At 40.4% G+C, this 18,076-nt stretch overlaps 1 protein-coding gene across 2 annotated transcripts in view; it reads right to left on the reverse strand.

Annotated features, from left to right (window-relative positions):
* The window catches only part of gucy1a2 (guanylate cyclase 1, soluble, alpha 2), an 84,719-nt gene that overhangs the window by 50,513 nt on the left and 16,130 nt on the right, over window positions 1-18,076 (reverse strand). For both annotated transcript variants that reach the window (XR_004933243.1, XM_012859432.3), the window contains exon 4: window positions 15,882-16,783. Coding sequence is in view for 1 of the 2 variants with exons in the window: in XM_012859432.3 (XP_012714886.2) it covers window positions 15,882-16,783 (902 nt within the window). In the remaining variant the exon portion in view is untranslated. The remainder of the gene's footprint in view (window positions 1-15,881; window positions 16,784-18,076) is intronic.

The following is an 18,076-nucleotide window of genomic DNA, read 5'->3' on the forward strand; positions in this document are numbered from 1 at the left end:
AGACAATGTACATTCGGATGTCTACGGAGAAGAATTTAGGAATGAAGTGAAGGGAGCAAGCTCAAAAACGAACAAAGGAAACAAAAGTTTAGACCAGGTCCCCTCAAGCCAACTAAGTGAATGGACAAAATGGCATAAGGATGTACTCTGCCAGCTTTTGAATCATCAGAATGGCCTTTATTTGACTATGCTGTGAACAGGTATGAGAATACCTTTCTTATGCGTCTTCGTTTATTGTCTACATGGACAATAACCCGTTTACCCATGTTTTAACAACAGCAAATCTAAACACCACCACACACCGTTGGATAACCAAAGCAGCAACATAGCATCGGTACTGACCAGAAAAGGTTAAAGGGGATGCTTATGTGCGGTCACGGTGCCCCTGAACAAGGAGTATATGCGCCGATGGGGCAAGGATATGAAAACTGAGGTTAATATCTTCTGTCTCACAATCAGTTCTGCTGACACCTCACAACCAAGACCCGTGGCTGCGTCCAGCGGTCATAACAGCAGTATGGAGTGATGGGGAACAAGATCCAAACACAGAAAGGCGCAAGAAGAGGGTTCAGTCATTGGCAAAGTCCATGAGTTTGGGATGAGAGAGCAGTGGCTTCAGCATTGCAGAAGGAATTGGCGTGAAGGCATCTATGTTTCTGTTAGAGAAACAAATGAGCTGTTTGTCAATGCAGAAGGCGTCGTATTTATGAAGCCCTCCAGCCGAGCTTAACTGGTGCTCCCCAAGGTATTCCACCAGCTAATACATAAGGAGCTGCATGAGGAAATGGGACACCTTGATGTGGAAAGGACAGCCTGATCCATGACCGAGTCTACTGGCTATAATTGAAAAAGGATGTGGAGCACTATGTGACTAAGATTTATTGCTGCCCGAAGCAAAGGCACCCAAACAGGATAACAACAGTACCACTGATCAATGTCGTCCCGACGTGTCTATTAGAGATGGTCTCCATTGACTTCCTTCACCTGTAAAGGAGTATAGGAGTGCATCCTTGTTCTAGAATCTAGACCATGTCACATGCTTTGCCCAAGCATACACATGCACTACAAAGTAAGGAAAAACTGCTGCAGAAGATGTTTAGAGACTTTCCCCTGAAGTTTGGAATACCAATCCCAGCTAAGCTGCATCCTGATCAGGGCCACGGATCCAAAAACAAGCCATTATCTGAACTGTGAAAAAAATATGTGGCATGCAGAGCTCCTTGTACAACACCTTACCATACAGCTAGAAGTGGGCAAGTGGAAATATTTAATCGAAGCCTCCTTTCTAGGCTCAGAAACCTGACCGAAAGGGACAAGTCTAATTGGCAGGGCTCTCAAGTCAAAGTGGTGCTTGCAAATAACTGTATACGCATTGAAGAAATCAAATATGCACCATGGCATCTTCATTACGGCAGATGTCTTCGGCTCCCGGAGGACATGGTGTTTGGATCGACCCCAACTGAACAGAGCACCGTGATTATGCCAGCGAGTGGAGAGAGAGGTTGCAAGGACCCCACAGGTTGGTCTATGAGACAGCTCAGAAAGAACCAAACAGGGCAAACATGGAGTATGATCGGAGAGCTAAAGCAGTGGAGCTGAAGCCAGGAATTTAGGAATTACACAGAAACGTGTTATGTGTAAAAACTTCTGATGTCCTGTCTACAGAAAAAAGAACTGCAACAGGAGTTTAGATGATGAAAACAACTGGAGGTTCACATTCAAAAGCACAACCTGACCAGGCTGAAGGTCTGCTGAGAAGGGACGCAGAGGAAATTCAATAGGCATTTTTACTGTTATGTTAAGCTGTACAGTTTGGAATGACAAAGTAATATTTGTGTTTGCGACTTTACTGTGATGTCACCATCTGCAGGACTGCAAATAACTTTCATTAATGTCTACAACCTCCTGTTACCTGCTAGTATACAGTTGCACCAGTGTGCAGAGATAATAAGCATGTGCTTATGTTCTGAGGGAATTGAGGCAGACATACACAAGATTTATACAAGTATGACTACATGTGTTGTTCAGAAACAATTCACAGCCAGCCATGTGAAACATGTCAGATTTATGTGCTTATTTTCTATATTCCCAGAAAGATGTAAAGAAGCTCTTTTCAGCTAATTCACATGTTCACTTCTCATATTGTTCGAATGTGCCACATTAGCTCTAGGGGTCAACGTGGCACAGTAAATTAAGTTTGAAGTAGATTTCTAAGTCATCACAAAAGTATTTGTGATCCTGAAACTCAGATTGTTTTTTGTTTTTTTTGCTTATGTAGAAGCTGTTCTAAAAGTAGACTGAGTGATCTACGAGTTTTTCACGTTATTCTGTATTTCTACTCTATTTCTATAAAAAAAATTAAGTCCAGTGCCTGAAACTTACTAAAATTACTACGCTGTATCCAGAATACCATTATAAATACCTACATGTGTTTACAAACGTAAGTTTGAAATTTTATGTCAATGTATAAAATAATGTGAAGACCAGTGTTCATTTAAACAACACAAAAAAAATCCTATTATCCTTTCTTGATTCAAAGGTAAAAACATGTCAAACTATACCAACATTTGTAAAACAAAGTTAAAGCTACAAGTGAAGAAAGTGTTTCAGGCACAGAATATGATCATTAATTGATTTTAATTATTAATGATGTAAGCACGCCGACCTGCTTTGTAGCAAAAACCTCATCCGGAAAGCCTTCTCCATGAACTGCAACGGCACTGTTGTGATTTGTCACTGCTATTCTTGTTTACTTTTTAATGATGTGGTATTGTGTTTGTCTGATTCTGTTACACAATATAGGACCCTTCTCCCCCCCTTTTGATTGCTGTTTTATTTATGTACAATAGGTATAATTATGCCAGTGTCCCGACCTTCCTCTCGGTATCGGGTGTCTATTTCTCTCTCGTTCTCATTTTCTGGCTTGCTGTGTTACGAACTTTACACACTCACAGATGCACACACACACACACACACACGCACATCCCTGGAGGCAGTTGTGTTGGCCTAGTTGTGCGTCTCTGTTTAACTCGACACTCTTTTCTACTTCTGCCTGCGTCTCTGTCATGACAGCACAGAGAAAGTGGAAGTAAGTCAACTGTGAGGATGGAAGGGAAAAGAAACAGAGCAGTACAAAAAGTAAAACTACACAAGGAGGTGGAAAAGATGGAAAATGGGGTGAACAGACATAAAGAGGAAAGAGGAAAGTTGGAAAAAGCAAAGTGACACAAAATTTAGGTGAAGAGAAACTGCTCAAGGCCTCCAGAAGTGTCAAATGGGGGGGAAATAACTATTGAACTCGTCAATATTTTTCTCAGTATATATATATATATATATATATATATATATATATATATATATATATATATATATATATATATATATATATATATATATATATATTTACATATTAGGGTGAAAATCACAATATGTATCAGTAACAACATCAGTAATCTATGCATACAAAGAAAGAAATTGTAACAAGTTATGCTTATAAAGTGGAATGACAAAGGAAAGCTAGACATGAAGAAGCAGTAAAAAGGCACAAAGAGCCAAGAAAAAAAGCTAAAATCTGACATCATTTAGCAAGCAATTCTTTCCCCATCACTGCACAATAATATCAGCAGGAGCAAACCGGATATGATTGCCTAATAAAATCTTTCTTATAAACAAGGTTTGTGTCCTCGAACGATTCTGTGATGGGTAAAGGGAAAAGATCTCTAAAGACATTTATAACCATATGGTGGGAAAACATACTGGCATTGGATACAGAGGTTTTTTTCTGAAACACTAAACGGTTCAGTGGGCGCCATAGGGGCCATAACTCCAAAATAAATAGAATGTCATTTCACCAAAATGTTGACCAGACTTTTGTCAGAGCAGTCAAAATAATCTGAAGACATGAACCGCTAGAAAGCAGCTTCAGAAAACACTGCCCTGCACAAGACTCCACTGCTGAAGAAAAAGATTGTCGAAACTAACTTAAACTTTGCTGCAGAGCATTTAGGAATCAATGAAATACGGTGTAAATACAGTCTGATAAAAATGTAAGCCCTTGAATATCATTGCACACACCAGGAGGAGGAACGGCACTGAAGTTTGACGGTGGGAATACTGTGGTGCGAGGCAGTTTTTTCGGCATACGGTACTGGCAGACTTCATGTAATCAATGGAAAAAAAGGGGGAGAAATGTGCAGCAACACTCTTGATTAGAATTATAAAATGTCAAAATGGTTAATTATCCAAGAATAAGACCAATACCAATATTCCTATTAGAAAAAATATTTACTGAGTAAAAACATTAATGTGTTCAGCAACATTTTCTCCAACAGAATAAGATGAAAAGACAAACATTTCCAAGAAGGAGAAAGATCAGGATGTAGCCTTCGAGTCCTGAGCATCATGGCGTTTTTCTTTCGAAACAGATTGCTACAAATTAACTGCGCCTCCTCTCAAGGACTCTGCTTAGTCATCACTGTATTTTTTTCAGGCTGTTCTGCAGCTGTAATTCTGGAAATTCTAAGCAGCCAGAGCGACCAATTCAGCACTATGTACACAAGACAAAACTACAACGAGTGAAGTGCAGCCAGTAGGCCTAATGCTGAGACAACACCTCTCTTAATCTTGGCAGGTTCATTTGTGCACGCTCTGCAATGGTGCATAAATGTTTCAAATGTTCAGATGCAGACTGCCGTTTCTGCTGGCAGTCCAGCGAGACAAAAAGAAACAAAGTGGGAGAGCACGAAAAACGTCTGACGAGGCCGGAGATGGAAACAGTCCGAGAAAGAGAATGAGATGCAAGAACGCGGAGAGAACAGACACACTGTACTTGATAAACAGAAATCAGGGACAGGAGGGGAGGGGCGGAGAGGAGAGGAGAGGAGAAGAGAAGAGCTGGAGGTGGAACATGGACCTAATGCATGTTTTTTTTTTTCTGAGAAGATTCTGGGAGATGTCAACAGACTCATTCGCATGAACAGCCACCAAGAGCGGCAAACAGTCAATGAGTCAGCCTCTTTCTCCCTCACACACACACATCCTTGTTTAAAATACGTAGTGAGGACCGTAGCTTGTCTTCCATAGACTTCCATTCATCTTCAAGCCTCTCTGTGGCCTAACCATGACCTTTACTGGATAGATACCTAACCCTAACACTAAAGCTAATTGACACCATAATGCTAAAACTAACCCTTAGCCAGGATAAAAGAGGGAACCAAAAAAAAAAAAGTCCTCACTTTACTAGTAAAATGAGCAACTAGAAGAACACACACACACAGGTTTTATCTTGTCAGACTTTAGTGTGCAATTCTCTTACATCCCACTCTCAGTGCTTTAAAACCTGCTATATACAAAAAAAAAAAAAAAAAAACATGCACTCGCATACACCGTGTTTATGGAGGGGGGAAGGAATAACACATATGAATGAGATCCCAGCCAAGTAAAACATTTATTAAAAATGCTGATTCCAATTAAAAACAGTTGCCTTTAAAATTGTTTTCTAATTGAACCAGAGAACACCATGAGTTTATTTGTACTAAACGTCATCACTCATGGAAGCCACAAAGCGCAGAACCTGCGGACAAACTGTGCAATATCAGATCTTTTGTGTTTGCTTTTTGTATTTCATGTAAATAAAGTCCTTCATTTGACACACACACACACACACATATATATATATATATATATATATATATACAACATATATATATATATACAACATATATATATATATATATATATATAAAATCGTTTTTTTATTCATATATATATATATATATATATATATATATATATATATATATATATATATATATATATATATATATATATATATATTTTGTATTTTATATATGACTTTTTTTTAATGACATTTCATTGGGACTCCAAAAAATAGATCTAGTGTCGTACAGCTTTGCTCTTAGAGCTTAATCTCGTCTTCGCATGGTCCCAGAGAAATAAACAAATAAAATGAAATGAAAAATGTTCTATTCATCTGACATCCAAAGGTTAAAGACAAATAATATATTTAATGTGTTCAATAAATACCATATATTCTCACAGCCCTTCAGACTTTTTTCATGCTTCCTTGAATCTTCAACCAAATACAACAGAAAGAGAGAAGGGACTTTCAAAGGCCGCTCCTCTGAACAAACGGCAGTGATTTATCTACCACTAATCAAAGACGGACAATGCTGACATCAATATTTTCCTTGTGCCAAGCATGCAGGTGCAAACATGACGCAAACAAGCAAACCTGTTTCAGGACTGCGATCGCGTTTGTTAGACAAAAACAACCACAATACAGTGTCAGACGTTTTTCTCCTCAATTTCCAACTTCTCAGTCTCTTCTACAGTGCTGTGAAAATAGATTTGCCCCGTTACGTGTTCCTTCTGTCCCCCATTTCTCTCACATTCACACGTTTCAGATCATCCGACAAACTTTAACACCAGGCAAGTTATCAAGATCCTGAAACAGCAAAGTAGCACCAAACCCATAAAGCTAAACTGAACCTGTTTGACGGATGGTATAGCACTCCTGTTCTTTCATTAGATCTGGGCCATGGCTGTGAGGCAACATCTTTTAGCCTACTTCATGTTGTCAGATGGGTTCAAGTGAAATCCTGACTCCACAGCAGAGATGTTTACAAGACATTTTTCCAAATCTCAAATCGTGCACACCAAGTCAAATATCAAGTCTCAAGCCTCTAATGACTGAAACAAAGTTTCGTATCAAATCCATGACATTTAGGTCACCTCTAACCCTGCATCGCTGTAGAACAACCCTGCCCTGTTTGTCCTGAGAACTAAATTACCACACGAACATTTAATAATTTTCTCTCTATCTTAAAATAATCAGTAAAACATAGAAAATCTGTAAGTGGTCAAATATTTTTACTTCACAGCGCTGTATTAACTAATAAGGCTAAATGCTATGGGAAATGGTAGGATTAATTTAATTTTTTGCTGTGAGTAATAAATCAGTGTACAGCTTACGTCAAAAACCTCACAGACCTTTTACCGTGCACTGAGAAATAAGCAAGTTGCTCTATTGTCGAACTGACTCATCTTAGGCAGACTATTGACTATTTGACACCAAAGAGTCTGGGAACACTCAGCTTTTTGCAGTGAATCCCTCACCGCGGCCGAGGTAGGTGTTTCATGATTCATTGATTCAGTCTTAGTCATTTTAAGAGAAATTAAATGTTGTCGAAGGAGACATTTTCCAATGCTAAAAATTATACCCTTTTTTTATCATGTCAGACAAACCCCTCGAGACATGATGTGAGGGAAAATAACAGGATAAACGACGCCCTGCAGAGCTTGTGTGGTGGCCGCCCCGTTCACACAGGGAGCAAAGAGACAGCGAGAGAGGCAGTTTGCCCTTCTCAGCGGGGCTCTCAGAGTCCCCTGCACAGCAAATATCTTCAGGTGAAGAGAGGATAGAAGTCAAACTGAAAAGCCACTGCAGGTCACTCAAACACACACGTCCATGGCTGCGCGTGTGGAGTGTGGCTTCCTTAACCCAGCCTGTGGCCTTCTCTCTCTGCCCTTTTTAGTAAAAATGTCAGCCAGTTCTTTCCTGGCTCACCATCTCTTTTCTCTTCTGCTTCCCTGACCAGGTGACACAGGACTCACAGTGAAAAGAATAAGGAAAGCTATGTCTGCCCTCCTGCTCCAAAAACACAAAAGACTCACGGACATACTTAACACCTCGCTGGCCCACGCCGTCGTCCCATCCTCTTTCAAGAGTGCAGGCATCATACCAGAGCCCAGAAAATCCACAACTTCCTCCGTGCACGTTTTACCACGCCGTCGCGCTCACTCCGATCAATGATGAAATGCTTCGAGAGGCTGGTGAAGGACCCCCCACACCCTATTTTGATCAGCTCAAGCCTTTTGCACATCCTCAGAGGTTTACTCTATGTTTTTTTTTATTAATTGTAACTATTTTAACAGTTTTGATTATCTTATGTCTATTCTAGCCTGTCTGCTTTTTACTGGTCTATTTCCTTTTAGTTTTATTGTTATTTTCAGTTGTATATGTACAATACTTTGTTGACCTTCGTTATTATAAAGTGCTTTATAAATAAAGGTGGTACAGTATACTGTACCACCTAAATATATATATATATATATATAAACATATGTCTTTTTTGGTTTGCTGCTACATTCCTGATAAATGGCAAATACTTATATGTTTATAATGTTTCTCTTTAGTCTTCTGGTTTTACTCGGAGACTTGCCCAGAAAATTTTGCTCAAATGTACATTGTCAATGTGGAGTTTAATGACAATAATGTCTGTTTAAGTCTAAGTCTAAGACAGTTTAAGCATAGTCCCATCTCCAAAAGAGGTCAGAACGTCCAAAACCTAATAACAAAGAAAAAACTTAGACGTTGTAATATTCACTTACGACAGGGGTGTCCAAACTTTTCGGCACGTGGGGCAAAATATGTGAAGTCAAAAGTATTCGAGAGGCAGAAAATGAACAGTGAAAAAAAATTTGTGTTGTGAGTTTTGTTTCATTTTTTTAATCTACAAAATCTGATAATTTTATTGGAAAGGGTTGTGTAAACCATTGTAGATCCAAAAGTTAAAAAAGTGGTTCTGCTCTTTTGCCTTATAAAGAGATGGTCCTCCAGTTTGCAAATTAGTTTGGGCTTGATTGGGAAAAAAATTATTTTGGTCTAGCAATTGTTTCAAGTTCCACCAGGTACAGGATATGGATAAGCATTTCTTTAAAAACACTTGCTATATTTAGCCAATTTTAATAAATTTATTGAAAACAGATTTCAATGTACCAAAGTCTGCAGTTGGGAAAAAGTCACTGGACAGATGTGGTTCTATTTACTATGAAATTAAAGAGAATGTAAAATGTGTAATTTTTAAAAGATGAACACTTTGTGTTGTACCGAACATTTTAACTTGTCTGTAATAATTTTGCCCTAATTAAAAATAAAAAGTTTCCATCTTTGAAATGTAGCTGCGGGGCCACACAAAATTAGTACAGGGTCCTCAAAAGGCCCCAGAGCCACACTTTGGACACGCCTGACTTAAGACAATGCCGGTCAAAAGATTATATACACTCATCTTAAGCATAAACATCAAATGAATTAGTTTTTTTTTTTTTTGCTATGCATTTGTATAATTCTTTTTTTTTTTCTGGAGTGGCATAATTTTTCCCCCTACAATTAATAATTATATAAACAGACCCAAATATATGTACGTACAAGCACTAATATAAGTCTTAATGAATTGCAAGGAAAACTGTAGCTATGAACAAGCTTTTAGCATGGTTATGGTTGGTTATCCTACCACCCTTCTCATCAGAAATGGTTTCACTTTTGTGAATTGGTTGGTTTCCTTCCACAGACTCAGCTTTTGAACAGGATGTTTATGTATCCACGTGCATATTGTTGAGTTTCAAAGAACATACCAGCTAACAGTGGTGTGTCAGGGAAACTACATCGTTTTTAATGCTTCTACTAGTGTCGTGTGAACGAAGATCGTAAACAAAACATTGTTATGTAGATATGTTTTACAGAAATGGAACAACAATCCAATTTGGATTGTTGACATGTAAACAGGGCCTTAATAGGGCAATTATCCCTCTGTGAACACATAAGAAAAGTTTTTTCCAATGAATAAAGGAGGCTAACATGAAACTAATGTATGGAGTATGATTAAAATGTGGGTCCTGAATCAGCTTGTGAGTAATTTTGACTTTGTTGGATTAGACACAGTTGGCAATAAATTAAAACTTGAGAACCAGTTGTTGTCTCTAAATTTTATTAAGGTTGTCATTGAAATAAGCGGCATAGCTATTTTGCCCTGAAAAAAAAAAGACTTCAAATATCCAGAATTAATATAGCACTCTGCATTGGTCAGTTTTCTACCAGTGGAGAGCATGAAACTCATGATCATGTCATGACGAAAACATAATTGTGTTTTATGGCTTACTTTGTGTAAAAAGAAAATGTGACAGAGCATTAATAGCAGATAGGAGCTTTGCATGTGTAAAGGCTGATGCTTCCTTCAGTAGCAACTCACTAGACCATCAGTGACTTCTGGGCAGCGACAGAAAGATAAGAAAATCATTTTACAAAACACTCGACTATGGGCTATAACTATTATTGTTACTTTTTACAAATGTAAAAGTTTGTCTTTGTTTTTATTTCCTTTGCTGAGCTTATCAATCATCTCTCCCTCTGTGAAATACTATGTTGCTTCATTTTACACTTTTTGTTACATGATTAGTGACATACTGGATGATATACCAGCCGTTGATGTATTATTTAACAGCATGTCAGCAACATGAAAATAGCATCACAGAGATAACTACAAATGGGGTTTAACCTTTTTTTTTTTTTTTTACTGTGGGGCCAGATCATTAAACAATTTAATCAGGTTTGTTAGTGTAAAGTGTAAATCTATGGGGATCTCATATTGATCCATCACAGCTTCCCAACCATCTGCAGGCTCTCTGATGCGTGATAACTTCTCTGTAAGATCGAACAGCAGTCTTTAACTTCAATGTCTCTTTTTTTATTTTTACTTCTTCATCTTTAATTGGTCTCAGTGGTGTTTCTTCATTAACAGCATTGTGCCTTCATCCCAGGCTGAACCGCTGCTAATTTGTAACTTTAGCTGTTTAGCTCATCTGATGCTAAAGCACACATCTGATCGTAAAGTAAGGTTTTATGTGACCAAGATAAAGTAGCATGTACGGTATCTCACAAAGGTGAGCACATCCCCGCCCATTCTTGTGGATATTTAATTATATCTTTCATGAGACAACATCAAAGATTTGACACGTTGATGCAACATAAAGGAGTCAGTGAGCGGCTTGTAAAACAGTGTAAATTTGCTGCGCCCTTAAGATAACTCAACCCACAGCCATTAATGTCTAAACAGTGTAAATGCCTAAAAAGTGAGTACACCCATAAGTGAAAATGTCCACATTGTCCACATGCAGAGCAGGTGCTTCAGATTTAGTGTTATCACTCTCATTCTGGTCACTGGAAGTTCAACGTCTTTCCTCCTAGCAAAGACCTCTCTTATGATCTGAAGCAAACAAGACCTGTTGCTCAACTTAAAGACGGCTGAGGCTGTAAGGAGACAACACCCTGAAACTGAGCTGCAGCACGACGGCCAAGAAGACAATACAGGTCCCACTCAGAGCAGGCCTCGCCATGGTCGACCCAAGTGGTTGAGTGGATGTGATCGTCATGTCCAGACGTTGTCCTTTAAAAAATATATGTGTGAGTGCTGCCAGCGTTGCTGCACAGGTTAAAGGGGCTGGGGGTCGGACCACATGCTGAATCATATTGGTCTGCATGGCTGTTGTCCTAGAGGGAAGCCTCTTCTAAAGATGATGAACAAGACAGGCCGCATACAGCTTGCTGAACACAAGCGGGCTACGGACATGGATCACTGGAACCAAGTCCTGAGACCAATGTTAACGTAATTGGTTCAGATGGGTGGCAACCAGTATGAGAGTATGAAGTCAAGTGTGTCTTGGCCACAGTCAAGCATGGTGTTGGGAGTGTGATGGTTTGAGGAATGCGTGCATCACGTTACATGCAGATATGCAGCACAGGGTGTGAGTCAACCCCAGACAGCTGTATCGAGAACTGATAACCTTTGTATGTGGGGTGCCTACTCTACTAACACCCCTCATTAGTAAACATAGAGCACTAAAAATGCAAAAAAAAATTAAATACTATGGCATAACAGAGAGTCAGGGCAAGGAGAACTCTAAACAGACAGACAGGAGGCCCACAGTGACTCTTGCAGAGCTGCAGTGATCCACAACTCAGGTGGGAGAATCTTGCACTGCACCTGTTTGACGGAGACTCCAAAACTCGCACCTTATTTAGGAGCAGCAAGAAGGAAGCCTGTGTTGAAATAAATAGGATTTCCCATTCACAGTTTGCAACAAACCATGAAGGGAACATATCAAACATGTGAATGAAGGTGCTCCAGTTGTTTGAGACATTTTACCTGGATGGAAAACACGGCCCCACAGTCACTGTGAAAACACCAGCTCACAGTCAAACATGGTGGTGGCAGCATCCTGCTGTAGGCATGTTTGTCTCCAGCTTGGACAGAGAGGCTGGTAGTTGAATAGGACATTCCTCAAATGACGTCAAGATCACTAAATTTAGAAAAGCGCACATGCATCGTAGCCATATTAGAGTCGCGGTAACGCCTGAATAGTTTACTTGAGTCAAATAGTTAAGAGATCTGTCGTGAATGTCACCTCAACAGACATTATGGCAACAGCAAAACACAGCTGTGTTGGTGTCTGTCGGAGTGACTCTCAATATGATGATCGTGACCATGTGGAGTTTTTTTCATTAATTTTGCAAAACCCCAAAGGACGGCTGAGAAATGTCAGTGTTGCAGACGAGCTTTTAACCGAGAGGACTCTACTGTGGAATCTGACTAAAGACACTTATGTGCTCTCTACATTTCCTCGGTCGTCAGGAGCCAACATGAACATCCAGACCTGAAACAAGCGACTGCAGTGTCTGTGCAGGTAGGCTACGTTTATGTGGCTTTTTCTCAGCGGAATGAAAATATCTTCATACGATCCATGAGGGGTGTTCATGCGAGCCTCAGTGTTGCATAGTCCGCTCATTAAAAGCGACTTTGGGTTGTTTTTGGGCCTCTCCTACCTTTCTACTAACACTGCTTTCTTTCCACTCATTTTGAGGCCTCTACATTTAAACCAATGTTTAAGCTGTTCTGCTCTGGGTTGCTCGAGTGAAGCAGGTTGAAATGAAGCTCCCGGGATGTCGTCATCTTCCAAAATGATTGGCATTGCAGTTGTTGCCATTCTAGTTTGCACTCCTCTTGTCCGACCACCCGGGAAACCCGGGGTGTCACCGGGCAAATGTTTCGTCATTTGAAGAATGCCCCATTGAATACTTTTGTAAGAGCTTGAACAAACGGACACAGGATTCTTCATTTTAAATGCATTTGATGATTATAGGCATCGACTGGGTGTCAAAGCAGATTTTCTAAGATCTCTAAAAATCTAAAAAATATCTTAAAAACCACAAGAATATCAGTACAGAGCAGCGTTCACACCTAACAATTAAACCTCCGCAAGTTGATGTTAAAGATATGGGGAAGTTGAACGTCTAACCCAGGGACAATTCAAACATAAACAGCACACCAGCAGAGCTAGACCGATCCATCTCCTCTCTGTCAGTACCGTTCTGCATCAGGGTGTTTGGTGGTGTCACAGACATCCTGCGGAGACCAACCAATCGATAGAGAGCAGGATATAGCGCACAGCTCCAATTGATTTGTTTTTCAGGCAAATTGGAAGCAATTCAATCTTCACTCCTCCGGCGAAAAAAGATATACAGGCTTTTGAGTGCGCTGTGATGAAATTTCATTCAGATCCTGCCTCTAACAAAGCGATGTTAGATTTTTCTTGATGTCTGTAAACCTGGTACTTGCGTTTTGTTTAATTTAGACTTATACTCCTATCCATCCTCCAAACACTGAAATCTGGCTAGACAGAAGACAAAGTGTACTCAAAGGGCAAATGTGTAACAAAGTTTGAGAGAATAATGTGTCACATGACAGAGTTGGTGTTTTTATGGTGCAGGAAGCTTGTGACAATGCCTTCAATTCATCTGTGTTTAGTGATAAGAATTGGACTGGACGTATATGTTTAGCAGAAATCATATATCTTACTCTTCCGAACAGTAAAGCTGATTTGAACACTACAGACCGTCTGGACTTTTGCCGCAGCTGCTGTTCTCGCATTTCCTTTACAAAGAAGGTGTCTCAGGTGAAAATCTGCTCTTAGAGCATGAAATATTAGAGAAGGTGAGAAGAGAAACCTCTGCACACGTGGTGCTGAAAGTGTGCTGTGTGGGCAGAGCTGTGTTTCCCTTGAAGCACAGTAAGAATGTCAGGTAAAGGTCCTTGATGGGGATGCACCACTCAGTTGGCTGGTGAGTGGACCCGATTTTTAACTCGACTGATTTGAACGGTCACCAGATGGTTGGACACTAAAAAAAATGAAAAAAATAAAAAGCAAAAGCAACAACAAAAAAAAAAATATTTTCGGTCAGTGAACACACCGTAGCTTAGAGTCCAGCCTGCACCAGCAAGAGAATATCCACATTATGGAGGGTCTTCTGAGTAAATACGACTTATTATTAAATGAGTCTGCATTTTCTGCTGAAATATGTCTGCTGTTCTCTTAAGCCGTCACTTAAGACATTAAAAATCCACTTTCTATTGGCTACCATGGACAGAGGATCAGCAGTAGATAACTGTTGCATTTTACTCAGACAGAACAAGCCTGATTGATGCTGCGGAAACCTTTATAAATCTGAACTTTAGCCGTCTCCGCACATGTTGAAAAGACCAACCTTCATATGAATAGCAGCTAACTCTGTTTACGACCTCTGGCACGTTGCCGCTGCAGTTGGGAATGTGACTGCGTTTAGACAACTTGAAATGTCCAATCACGACCTTCGGGGGTTTCTCAAATAGAAAAGGTTGACAAGGTGCAGAGCAGAAGTAACTTGGACACACTTAGAGCTCGAGACAGTCAGCCAGTCAGAATAAGAAATGGAGATGAACCATCTGTGGCTAGTTTCAGACTATTTGGAAAAAAAGCATTTCTTTAAGACATAATAATTCAACTTTTGAAAATGTTCAGTATTTGAAGCCCTACGTGTAAGAAGATTTACCTTATTTTTTGTCAAACTGCTTCACATTTGTAGGTTTGTCTGCTATGTTAAAAACTAGATTTGGTCGCATAAAGTTTGCCATAATTATACCACATGACACAATAACGCCTGAAATACTTACAGTAGTTATAGTATGAAGCTTTTAATTTGGTTCAGGAATGAATATGTTCTCTCCCTCCCTCTATCTCTGGGCTGATTTTACTGGGAGACGGTTATTCTTACTTCTTTTCATCATTCATGTTCTTGCACGCACGTTATCTAAAGTTTGTCATCTACTGTCACAGCTCTTCTTCAAGTCCAAATTCCCAGGAAAAATCTGCATCCGGTCGTTGTTTAGAAAACAACATTAAACCTCACACTACGCGTCCATCGGAATCACGGGTCATCTTCCGGGCTTCCTACACAAAGCACTTTGCATTGTCTCTGTACTGAATTGTGCTATATAAATAAATTTGCCTTGCCTTGCCTTGCCTTATCCTAGCAGTCCTCAACCATCAGCCATCTGTAAACCTGCTGCACTGGCCACTGGACACCAGAGGGGTATAAAATCCTACACCTAAGCATACAGATTGCACCTGCAAACATTTGTGAAAGGATCTGTCATTCTTGTGAGTGATTGGGAACGACACTAATGAAGCCAACAAGTGGTAGGCCATGTAAACTCAGAGAGCAGGGTCAGCAGACGATGAGACACGTAGTGTGCAGATATCCACTGCCAATATCTACAGACGTTTAAACTTTGTGTGGTTTTCAGATTAGCTCAACAACAGTGAGTAGAGAGATTATTGGGACGGGTGCCCGTGGCCGTGAAGCTGCATCTATGCACGCCTCCGCTGCACACTAGAGAAGTTCAAGATATGTTCCACTGTAGTAAAAAAAACATGCCTCTCTGTGTAGCAACCCAGTGGTGCAGTCTGGATTTGGCAGCAGTCATTACAATGACATTTGACTGAGGTTTGATGCAAAGGGGACTGGGATGTGCAGGCTTTTTTTTTTTCAGAACTTAGGTCCAGTAAACGAAACTCTTGATATTTAAACATTTCAAACATTAAAACAACAGTCATCATAGCAACAGCCACAACTCTAGAGTCACAAGTCTAGAGCACAGGAATGACTCCAAATTATTGAAAGCGGCGGTCCTGATAATGGTGATTTTTACCTTCTCCTTGGTGCCAGCCTGCATGGGGTCGGGCCTGGTACGGATAGTGAATGGGGATGCGAGTCTCAGCAGTATGCCCTGGAAAGAGGGTTCCATCTTGGGTGAGACGATCTCAAAACAGTCCCTAAATGAGAGTATCCGGTGAGGCTCAATGCGAGCCTGCTTCCTCAGTCCTTCTCCGAGCTGCAGCAGCTCCATGCGATGCCCCAGGACCAGGTGGAAGGGGAAGGCACGGCAAAACGTAGCCAGGGAGATGCGAAGATCGCTGGGGTTGGTGGACAGGGGCAGCGGGGGGCGGTTAGTGCTCACAGAGGCTGAATTTGGGATGGGGGATAGGGGAGAGAGGCAAGTCTCTTGGATTAAGAAGGATAGACAAACTGTAGGGACTGAGGTTGGAAAAAGAGATGGAGGCGAGGGGGACGAGGAGGGCGAGGCAGTGGGGGACGCAGTGGGAGTGGGGGTTGAAGAATCGCAATCTGTATGTTCTGCGTCTTCGTTTGGCAACAGGGGGGTTAGAGGCGGCACCTCTTCCACCTCAACCTCTGAATGAAAGATCCGCCTGGCAACAGCTCTAATCAAACCTGGCATAACTAATCCCACAACAGGTGCGGGGTTGAAACAGTGAAGAAACAACACCTTCCCTCTGCCGCCACGATTTCCAAGTCTCTCCAATTTCCCTCTACCTTTCTCCTCTTCGCGGGGGTCCTTGCACTGAAAGGAAGGGCTCTCAGAGGAGGCTCGGCGCCCCGTGGAGGTGCGAATGTGCTCTAAAATGGCGTCAAAGCCATTGAAGAAATCCTGAAGGTTGCCGCCCACGGCCCGCAGCACTCGCTCGTTCTCCTCGAAGCAGAGGCCAAAAAACTCCTCGCCAAAATGCTCTCGCAGCTCGCAGAACGGTACTCCTGTGAGAAAGGGGGATGCAAAACACCGGCGTCAGCAAGGTCCCTCTGCAGAAGGAACTCTGCGTGCACAGAAAATAACATCACAGACAAGCGATCCCGCCAACACGCAGAGGATCAAGTGAAACAACGACAGAAAAAAATCAAAGATGGGATGTGTGCCTTGTAGATTTTTTTTTTAAATAAGAAAATATGCAGATTACAAGTTTGCGTGTTTTTCTTTTACGTCTGACATGAAGCCTGCTGCTTTGATTTGATTTGTTTACACCCAAAATTAACCAAGTAAAAATTATTTTAAGCAAATTGACCATAGAAACTCACCAGAGAAATCAAACATCAAAGCTTTGCTAAAATAATGAATATTGATAGGATAAAAAAAAAAAGATCATCTGCCTACTGACTAAATAATATCGGGGAAATAAACAGGATTAAAGGATTACCAAAAAAAAAAAAATACACTTGAAATTTAATCTAAAAGAACATAATCATGCAGCATCACAGTACACAGACATCAAATATAGAAGTTTGAACAATAATGAGGTCTTAGAGAGAATAAAGGGCTTCCTTTACTCCTTCCTTTGGATGCTTTCCAGTCACGTTTGAATGTGAGCCGATTCCCAAGCATACCTCTAACACGCAGCAGGGCTCATCTTAAAAGGGAAAAGATTCTGCAATCCTTCAGGAAGAGCTGGAGGATGTGTCTAACTGGCTCACTTTAAATCCGACTAAAATAAACAGCATAAAAAGCAGCATAGTTGCATAGTCCTGTTTCACTGGCTTTCAGAGCGCATCGCCTAACAAGCAACTGTCATTTAAAGTCACCGCGTACTGAGATCAGATATATTTTTGTACTGACGCTGTAAGCAATTTACATGTGAAATTAATTCTAATTGTTTACTTTTTGGAAACAGCTTTAAATTTTACTGAATATTTTTTGAAGGTGGTTAGGTTGATTGCCAAATGCTGCAAAAAGGTTCTGAAAGATGTTAAAGATTAAAAAAAAAAGTAGAGTAGTTATACTTTAAGGTTTTAATAGACACTAAACTGGAAGTGTCAGGTTGGATATTATGGGACTTTTAGAAAGGATGAGAACTAACTTGTACACTTTCTGAGTCAAACCTCACAACGTCGATTATCTCAATTTAACTTGTTAAGTTTAAGCTGCAAAAATGAATGATAAGAAGGAAACTGTTAAAACTGTTTCTGGGAAAATCTTCGGCCCAAAACTGCTTTAGCAAAAAAATAGCAAAAACATAAAAAATACAACAGGAGTTATGAAGCTGGGCCCAAGAATGT

Source organism: Fundulus heteroclitus, chromosome 18 (genome assembly GCF_011125445.2).
Source record: "Fundulus heteroclitus isolate FHET01 chromosome 18, MU-UCD_Fhet_4.1, whole genome shotgun sequence".
In the NCBI taxonomy this organism is placed as follows: Eukaryota; Metazoa; Chordata; class Actinopteri; order Cyprinodontiformes; family Fundulidae; genus Fundulus; species Fundulus heteroclitus.